Source organism: Cucurbita pepo, chromosome 13 (genome assembly GCF_057944985.1).
Source record: "Cucurbita pepo subsp. pepo isolate OVF chromosome 13, ASM5794498v1, whole genome shotgun sequence".
Taxonomy (NCBI): Eukaryota; Viridiplantae; Streptophyta; class Magnoliopsida; order Cucurbitales; family Cucurbitaceae; genus Cucurbita; species Cucurbita pepo.
The window spans coordinates 12,430,549-12,440,899 of record NC_141810.1 but is presented as its reverse complement, the minus strand read 5'-3'; the positions used below and the strand labels follow the sequence as shown (position 1 = coordinate 12,440,899).

General features: G+C 33.5%; 2 protein-coding genes across 2 annotated transcripts; one reads left to right on the top strand and one right to left on the bottom strand.

Annotated features, from left to right (window-relative positions):
* Positions 1-3,225, top strand: LOC111808120 (uncharacterized). Its single transcript, XM_023693932.2, has 2 exons — positions 1-292; positions 3,028-3,225. The coding sequence occupies exons 1-2, from the start codon at positions 143-145 to the stop codon at positions 3,097-3,099; spliced, it is 222 nt and encodes a 73-aa protein (XP_023549700.2). The 5' UTR covers positions 1-142; the 3' UTR covers positions 3,100-3,225.
* A 546-nt stretch (positions 3,226-3,771) lies between these two features.
* LOC111809286 (NC domain-containing protein-like protein) lies at positions 3,772-6,408 on the bottom strand. Its single transcript, XM_087129511.1, has 3 exons — positions 6,362-6,408; positions 6,081-6,294; positions 3,772-4,598 (listed from the first exon to the last, which is right to left on the bottom strand). Exons 2-3 carry the CDS (start codon positions 6,172-6,174, stop codon positions 3,925-3,927), a joined length of 768 nt encoding a protein of 255 aa, XP_086985637.1. The 5' UTR covers positions 6,175-6,294; positions 6,362-6,408; the 3' UTR covers positions 3,772-3,924.
* Positions 6,409-10,351: the final 3,943 nt, after the last annotated feature.

Here is a 10,351-nt window from a genome sequence, read left to right as displayed (position 1 = left end):
GAATAAAATATTATAATCAATTCGGTCAGTCTTTAACACGTTCAATTGAGAGAAGAAGAACTTCTGAATTTGCTTCGAATTATCTGTTGATCGTTGAAGAGAAATCGGTGTTCGTCAAAAGCGGCAGTCGTCGTCGGTGGCGATGGCTCGGGCAGGTGGTCGGAGCAGGAGTGGGAACGAACCGTCGGGGGGAGGGTTTCTTAAGGCGGTTTTCAGATTATTGAAGATGGCGGAGTTTGAGATCCTTTTCGTTCTCTTCTTCATCGTGGCTTTTATCGTCTTTAAAGATCTCGTAAGTCTCTCTGTTATTGGTCTGTTGTTATTCCTGCTCTGTCTTGAGGCATATTATCTTAATTGGATTGGATCCGCTCTGTCGTTGTTTTGTAATCTTGTTTTCAGAAATTTGGTGTATGTTAGTGTACTTTGATCCTCGAATTAGATTTGATCGAGCAGCTGATGATCTTTTCTTTTCTTTCCTCGCCGTTGTATATAGTCACTGGTTTAGACTAAACTTATGATAAGATTAAAAATTTTCGCTAATTTTTGAATGTAAAATACAGATTTGTGGAAACTTCTGTCTTTTTAGTGTACAAAATTTGGCTAGGTAGAAGGTAGAAATTATCTTTGAAAGTAGATAAAACAAGGAAGAAATTTATGCAAGTATGATTGGTAGGCAAAGGAAAAAGTTATCCTTTAGGCTCATAGATATTCCAACAAAAATTCCATTTAACAAGCCGTTTAACAAGGAGTTAAAGAAGTTAAAACAATTCCTGGATATGATTGTCCTCAACAGGCAATGGTTGATTTGACTACTGCCGTTGGCTTGTGAGCTTTGCTACTCGGACCGATGAATGTTTAGGATTGCAAGCTAAGCTTTTGAAATGGCAGAACTTGCAGTTGTTGCAAGCTCACTTTAGCCACGCTGATGGTTATAAATATTCCTGCCTATTTTCTTCTCGTTGTGACTAAGAACTTGGAGAAGTCTATTACAAATTTTGCACAGAAAGCTATCACTTGTGATGGTGATAGCCATCACTGCATGAGATGGAATGAGACAAATCACTAACTCTATATATATTGTTTTCTCAAATTTTCTTTGCTGACACAAGGAAAATCACTCCAACATCAGTATTCATTTGCTTGTCAGTTTTCAAAGATTTAAACATTAGGTCATATGGTTGCTTTTGCAAGTGAATACTCATCTTTTCCTTTCTGACAAATAAATAAATAACTTTTGTACTTCATAGGAGATTTGGAGTATGTATGGCGTTGTTTCATAGGAGATTTGCCCAGTTATTGCTTCCTCCGATTTTGATGTTGATTTTTTGGTAGTTGTGGTAGTTATGGATATGGATGCCCAATGAAGGGTATGTTCTAGTACCCTGTAGAAAAAGATGACTGGAGAGAGAGACATTTTAGAGAGAAGCGATTTATGTAATCTTGCTTGCTATCTGGTGAAAAATCTAAGCCTAAAATATGCCAAGGATTCACAATATGGAAGGAGAAGATTTGCACTTGAGGAAATAAAATACGTTTGATGAATAAGAGTGCAAGCCCTGTATTTGGTCTTTTCCAACGGTAACTGCATAAAGGGAAATGGTCCAGATTTCTTTTTATAACATGGAACCCTATTTTCTAAGAAAATTCATGGGTCCAGAATGAAAGATTGGATAATTTTGAAAACATATAGGAACTCTTCTCTCTTCTTCACTGCAAGACCAGAGGACATTGCTGATGGAACATTCATGCCATTCAACAGTATTATTTCTCTCCTTCTTTCTTTCCCTTTTTTTAGAATCACTATTTCATAAGATTACTGTTGTGGGTTGCATCATTTGTTTCTTTTCGAGCTCGATTAGAAAGCGAAATGTCCTTAGAAGGAAAATTATTTATGTGATCGTACTGAAATCAGTTATCAGGATTCCGAAATTGCTTCTCACCTTAGTTCTATTCAGCTGGTATAAATTTAGTTGTTTGTTTTCAGTTGAGAGGTGTAGTCAGTTTGAGATTGCCAAAGATACATGAAGAATCTTCATATCTTGGATTTTCTTGGATAAAATTTTTAGACAATTCTTATGTTGCTCGCTGCGTAGGCATCAACATTAAAGATTCATTTCATCGTGTATGGGTCTTGTGAGCTCATTCTCCATTTTCAATAACAATTCTCAGATAGATTCAGTGTTCTTTATTCATTTTTGTGCTGAATTTAGTTGTGAACCGTGGCATTATTTATTTATGTTCTCTCTGAAGCAGAGTAGAGTCAAAGTAGGGTCATAAATGAACGTCTATTTCAAAACACTTTTGTAATTATTTTCTTGGTCTTATTGTTTTTTATTGGAGCTCGTTTTAATTGTTAAGGTGTTAGAGTTTGTTTTGTGCTTTGCCTTTTTGTATGCCACTTTTGTTATCTCTTCTGAATTAAAGCTGAGTCAAATTGTATCAAATCAAACTTCAAAGGATGTAAATTTATCAATTTAAATCAAAAACTTTCATAAATAGGTCAATTTAGTATCTTCATTACATATTTTTTAAACGGTTAATACACAACTTTCACATTTTTTTTTTTAAATGTGAGAATTAATGTAAATTAGATTGAAGTGTGCGACTCGAACGGATTGTAGCAGTTTTATTTATTTATTTGTTTTAAATTTGTGTGGTTTTCATTGTCTTCTATTTTTCTATACTTATATTTAGTCTGTGGAATCTTTGGAGAAATAATTTTGTTTAGGCGATTTTGAGTTTGTTTTAAATGAAATCAAGTGAAAATAGCTATAAATCGTTAACGAACGGTATAAATTGATTCATTTATGAGAGATTAAGGTTTGAATTTATACAATTACTAGTTTAGTTTGTAGCTTTAATACTCAACTCTCAATGCATAAATTGATTTTTGTCCAAATCTTTATGTTGAAACTACTCAACAAAAATCTAGCATAACAGATCGTGAACATTCTTATTTTTTTGATCGTCTTCCTTTATTGATGTGCAAATGTTAAGAGATTCTAATCGTGTGGAATTCAAATGCAGACATCAAGGCCAGAGTACAATCAGATCCTTGTAAAGAAGCCTGAGGGTTTTGATATGTGGCCATTCCAGTAATTTCTTGACCTTGCATTCTTGTAATCTGAGATATTCACTCCACTTTCCAACTTTGCATCTTTTTATGATGCTGTAAAAATGTTCGTCGATGTTGACGTTTTTATTGATACTGTCGTAAGTTCGAAAGATTGTGAAGTAAATATTGGTTTTAGAAATGATTTGGAATTGTCAAAAAAGAAAATATATCAAGGAAAAGCCGAATGTTGAACGATATAGTGAGGATTCGTTTAGGCTACGTTCTAAAAATTTAGAAATTTAGGTTTGAATAGTGTTAAAAGAGGTACATGCAATTTAGAAATTTAGGTCTGAATAGTGTTAAAAGAAGTACATGCGAATCATTACTAGTTGATAGATAGATTGTGCAACTTCACATTGGTAGAAGAATGGATGTGAAAACCTTTTCGAAGGAAAATTTAAAGAAATCCAAAGAGGACAATATGTGTAAGTGGTGGGCTTAGATTGTTATAAATGATATTAGAGTCAAACATCTAGTGGTATGTCAATTAAGTAGCTAGGCCCGAAGGTGCAATCATTACTATTTAATTCGGACCTATTCTAAAAAGGTAGACATTTCAAATTCGATCATGGTATCGTGTTATCATGTTATCGTGTTTGTGCGGCGGGCAACACTTTACGGCCTCAAAAGGTTCGAAACTTGAACACGGTAAGAAGTCATCGTCACAAGTCCAAAATATAAACAGGAAATAAACAGTTGTTTCAACGACGTGGATACAAATACAATTAAAGCAAGCGGGTCCATAATTAAGAATAATTTTTCACACCTTCTAAGACAATTTTGTGGTTTAGTTGAAGCCAACAACATAACTACTCCTGCTTGGCATTCTGTGTTGCATCCTCTGGAGCATCACTGCTGCTGCTGAATCTAGCCACGAGCTCCTCGACCGGGATTTTAACAACATCACGACGCACTCCGATGTCAGAAACATATCGACTAACACAATACATCCCCACGCCCACAACCGCTAGACCGCTACAACTTGTGGTTAAAAATCGAAGTGGGGAAGAAACAATCGCACTTGTGGCAGCAAGAAACGATGCAGCCTGCCCGCTCCTACCCACGCTGAGGGTCGTGTAAATAAGCAATCCTGTTTTACAATAGATGGCGAAGTCTTCACAATTGTTCTTGAAGATGTTGTACATACCAAAGCCATTCTGGAGAAGAAAAGAAGCACGATGAAGGACAACTTCAGACGAATCGGAATTAGCAAGAGTGCAAGTCCCGCCTCGGGCTTTCGCGAGAAAGAACATAGGCGTAACGCCATATTCAAAGACATAAAGATCACCTCCTCCAAGAAAACAATCCAAGCACGAACAGATTACTCCGTCACTATTTGACTGATCACCACATGCAGGACATGGATTGTCTGAAGATTGAACGGATGAACTAACAAGGAATCGGTCTAACACGGTTCCAGAGCCAACCTCCAAGCCTCCTCCACGAGTGAAGTGGATCACCTTTCCATCACCAACAAAAACCCCTGGAATAATACAAGATATTCAGGATTGAGTACTTAAAAAGGTTGTAACATTTAAAGAGAAGCTTCTACTAATAATTGGGATCAACCCGTCACTTAAGAACGATATTTTCGATAACTTTTTATATTCTCGAAGAATTCCTCTATGGTATGATGAACATGCAACAATAGATTAAGACACAACTTTCTTTGCCTCATTCACTTTCCCTCTCAAAAGAAAAGGCAAATACACATCGACAGATAATACTTGAAAATCTATTATCTAAGAGCTTTCAAAGCCACTTTAAACATCTAAGTAATGAACCTATCACGTGGTGTAACAGCTCAAGCCTACTGCTATCAGATATTGTCCTCTCTGGTATAACAGCTCAAGCCTACAGCTATCAGATATTGTCTTCTGGTGTAAGAGTTCAAGCCTACGGCTATCAGATATTGTTTTCTGGTGTAACAGCTCAAGCCTACAGTTATCCGATATTGTCCTCTGGTGTAACAACTCAAGCCTACAGCTATCAAATACTGTCTTCTGGTGTAAGAGCTCAAGCCTACCGCTATAAGATATTGTCCTCTGGTGTAACAGTTCAAGCCTACAGCTATCAGATATTGTCTTCTGGTGTAAGAGATCAAGTCTACCGCTATAAGATATTGTCTCTTTGGGCTTTCCCTTCCTGGTTTCTTTGGGCTTTCCCTTCCTGGTTTCTTTGGGCTTTCCCTTCCTGGGCTTGGCTTTCCAACATGAGAAGAGGTTTCCGCACCCTTATAAGAAATGTTTCATTTCCCTCGGACAACCAAGTTGGGGATCTCACACATAGCCACCCCAACCAGAAAGAGTGCTCGATATTGCCTCTCGGGCAAATATTAACAAGTGCAAGTAAAAGTAGCCAACATGCAGGACATGGATATTGCCTCTCAGTCACTGTTTGACTGATCACCACATGCAGGACATGGATTGTCTGTAGATTGAGCAGATGAACTAACAAGGAAGCGGTCTAATATACAATTCAAAGGGAACTCAAAGTAGCCAATGGAGATCCCACATATGAATCACTTCAGGGTTTTAAAAAAATCATGAGCAACACCACTGGAAAGTCACCAAAGCAAAAGGGAACTAAAACTCTTCAGACCATAATCAAAGAAATTAGCATAAATTAAAGCTAACACCGTCCCTATCCACCCCCATAGTTCAAGAATAAGGCCCCAATCTATTTCTGATAACTTCCAAACTACGCAAACGACAATGAAATGACAATTTCTAAAAAAAAAGCAAAATAACCATGAAAGAAGAACAATATAGCAATCAGAAGGGAGAAGAAAAAGTAAAATCAGACACATCTGCCATATTTAGGTAGTGATCATAGAATGCCGTTACGCAATTTAGGGCAAATCAGAGCATGACATACAAAATGAAAAAGAGGCGATCCCCCAAAATAAGAACAAAATCACAAAATAAGAAATCCAAAAGAAAAAGAAGAGAGAAAGAGAGGAAACCGTGATGAGCATAAATATAGGCCTGCCTCCAAGAATAGATATGATCCCCCGGTTTCAATTGCTCCCTCGAAATCTTATTCGACAGCACTCCCATCTTATGAACTACCAAAAAACGATCTCAGTTTTCAGGATTCCATTACAAGGACAGAAGAAATTCTTACGGAGAGAGCTGAAGAACGAGCGGGAAGCGAAATCGGAGGGGTTGTGGAGAAGAGAAGAAATTCTTACGGAGAGAGCTGAAGAACGAGCGGGAAGCGAAATCGGAGGGGTTGTGGAGAAGATCTAGCGGAGAAATGAAGCAAAATGCATAGGAAAGGATAAACTTTATACGAACTGAAATTTTTAATGTTGTTTACTTCCATTACAATCCAATTTTATTTGTCTTTAAAAAAAATTCAATTTAATTGTTTTAAAACAAAATTCTAATGTGCTCGTGAGAGCCTTGTCGGAACATCGGGTTGTCTAAATTGTTGCCCTTCGTCTACGCGAATCAGGGACCCGACTAACGCGAGAAACACTTAGAATCCAACCGAAAATGTTCGAAGAATCAACCGCTGAACTAGCATTCTTATTGAGACCTGAACTCATAGGAAGCAAATTGATGGACGGAAAGCTCGGGTAGGAGTAGGACATTCCATAAAAATCTTTCTTCGTCGGGTATTGGTCAGTAGGACATTCCATAAAAATCTTTCTTCGTCGGGTATTGGTCAGTAGGACATTCCATAAAAATCTTTCTTCGTCGGGTATTGGTCAGGTTGAGACATTAGACCCGACCCAACTTTTTGTGTAGTAAAAATTTTCCGACTCAAACGTCTTTATTTAATTTTTGTAAAATAAATATTTATTTATTTCAAAACAATCCATTAAAATTTGTAACTTAATTTCCTTTTATATTTTTAAAAACTTAATTTCATTTTATATTTTAAAAAAAATTACCTTTCCAGTCCATAAACAATAATAAAAAAATTATGAAATAAGTTTATGTATATTTTATTAAAATAAGTTTATGTATATTTTATTATATAGTAAGTAAAAATATATATTTTAAAATTAATAATAAATTCGAGTTTATTTCAATTTAATTTAATTTGAAATTTATTTATTTGATTTATGAAATTTTAAATTTTAAATAAAGATAAAAAAAAAAGTAAAAATGATTTTTGAATTACTATAATTTATAGTTTTAATTTCAATTTCCAAAGTTTCTAGAAAAAATAATTTTTATTCATTCATTTAATACTAATTAATTTAATTTCAATTTCCAAATGTCTAGGAAAAATAATTTTGATTTAATTAATTTAATTTTGTTTTGGTTAACGAACAGTTTGATTTTATAAATAATTAAATTATACTAATATAATATTTTAATTTTGTATTTATCCAATCCCTAAATTAAACCAAAAAAATCTATTAATTTTGTAAACCTTCACAAAATAATATAAATTTATGAAATTTTAGTAATCAAATTCAATTCATAAATAAAGTTTCGTGTTTTTTAAATAAAAAAAATTAATTTCATATATAATAATCAATTAATTTTGTCACGAGCTTATCACATACTAAATAAAAAATGATATAAAATTATTTTAAAAAATGACGTGAATTTTTATCGAAAATTAATAGATTATGCTAATTTCACCTACATATTTGTCGCTATATTTAATAAAAAATAATTAATCCCACCAACACGCACTTGAACGATAAAATAATAATGGTAATGTTAAAATATTATTAAACTTTTTGTTTTTATTTTTTTAATTTTTACAAGTCAAAATTAAATTAATATAATTTTAGTTATGATATTTAAAATAATAAATAATAAAATAAAATTAGACTTAGAATTAAAAAAAAAACATTTACACCTTTGTAGGAAATGTTTTGTCCCCTGCCTACGCTCTGGTGCTATTTGTAACAGCCTCGCCGCTAGCAAATATTATTATCTTTTGACTTTTCCTTTTGAAATCCCCCAAATTTTAAAACGGAGAAACGGTTCCAACCTACATTCTACCTGAATTAATAAATTCTATTTTATTTTTTATTTTAAAACCAATTCATATTTTAGAAACTAAATAATGGGTTAAAATGTTGGTTCTTGTGTTTGTTCGGGTTTATTGGTTTCGAAGAATTTGTGTTTGACAAATGTGTTTTTTTTTAAATCAAAATTTACAATTTTTGAAAAACAACATTTATTATTATTATTATTTTAATATTTAGATTTTGAATATGAAAAATTAAAATCCAAAAATCTATATTTAACAAATATAAAAAAATTAATAAATATAATATTCTATGTTATATTATTAAACTTAAATGTGTATGATATAATGTATTATAAATTATACGATATCATAAAATAATAATAAAACAAAAATTTAATGTAAAATATAATTGTAATAGTATGTATTTAACCTGTTATTTATTGGGTTATTATATCGATTTATAAATATATTATATTAAAATATATTTTGCATGGCAAAATTTTAATGTGCTATCGGTCTTGCATCCAATCAGTTCTTTGACCAGTGAACGGGAGAATTTCCATTATCGCTAGCAGGCTAAGCGGGTCGTAAGCGCAGTGGGAACGAGCTTCCTAAAAAAGTCGACCGGGGGCTAGAGTCAATTTAAAATGAAGGGGACGACCCTGGTGAAACCTAACACACTAGATGATCGATATTGTTTTATGAATGTATTACTGCTATAGGTAATTGGTAACCCATTTAACGTATCGTTGCAGTATCATTATAACATACGGGAGCGGCTCAGTGTCGGTCGATTAAGATATATATGTGGGCTAGCCACATATGACACTTTCACTTCCAGAGGCAGTCAACGACTCTTTATAGTCCCGATGTAGTACATCGTAACGTGTTATGACACAATAATAAGTAGCATTGAGAATAAGTTCAAATCACGAACATGAATAGATTACTCAAGTAACGCAATACCGAAATCAAACGAAAATTCAACTGAAACATTGTGAATCGATGAAAGAGCGAAGCAATCGGTGACAAGTTTTTAGGTCAAGTTTTCCAATGACTCAAACAAAAGAGGATAATTAACTCATATATAATTTTCAAGGACCCGGTCGCCAATTGAAATTATTTTAATTTTTTTAATATTACAATTTTTCCCTCTCTCTGATCCCGATGATACTAGCTCTGAAACAACTATGAATAACTAATTTTCACTTCATCTTCTCGTTTTCACGTAGCTTCTCTAGTTCGACGATTATGCCGATAATCTTCCACCAATACTACTTCTCTATTACGTAAAATCTCCACTACTCTCGTAAAAATTCATATAGTCCTTTCCTCGTCTCATAATTTAGATCCCCGCTCAAGTATAACGATTCATACACAGTATAAAATAATATTTATTTATTTATATTATGTTTTAATAATAATTTTTTATTTTTAGATATTATATCGGAAATAATATTATATTCTTTTTTTTTTGTTATGAATATTACTAAATTTATTATAATATTATAGTTTTTAATAGAAATTGTCGATTAAATTTTTATTTAAGTATAAATATATAAATATAAAACATATGGGAAATGAAGAACATTACTCGACTGCTCTCCGTTCACTTTAGTTACCATATACAGATGTCAGGGTCAACCCAATTGTATGGTTGAACTACTTTAGTAATCCGCGTGATGTGGAACGGTATGTGAATGACACCCACTGATCAATCAAATGAGCTATTGAGCCGAGATCAAAGATACGTGGGGTCTGCATTGCCCGCTGATCAATCAAATGATCGGCTAATGGGAAAGTTTTGCAACCGCACAGTGAATACTATATAGTTGATCGCAATTTCAGAGCTATCGAGATTGATGTTTTTCGAGTTATTGATAGTTCGATATTCACTATATCACCACGAACTAATCCCTAGGTCACTCCAAGCTTTACGGCCTTACCCGCCACGACCTCGTAATTTTTAAAATTTTTATAAACAATAATAAAAAGTTTGCATTAAAACTAAAACCAAGCCAAAGATATTTTTTAAGCAAACAATATGGAGAAAAAAAAAAAAAATAAAAAAAAAAAAGGAAAAAAATTGATTATTTAACATAAATCCGTACGTCTGACAAGGACCAGTGGAGGATGGTTGGCACATGCCTGCTGTCAAATCAAGGGGGGAGAATAAACGGTCAGGATCAAAAGATAAGGAGAGACAAACGGCTGTGATTGTGTCGTCCTAAATTAGTATCTCCTGGACTCCATTCTCTTTTTGGGTTATAGATTTTCTCTTTTTCTCACTCT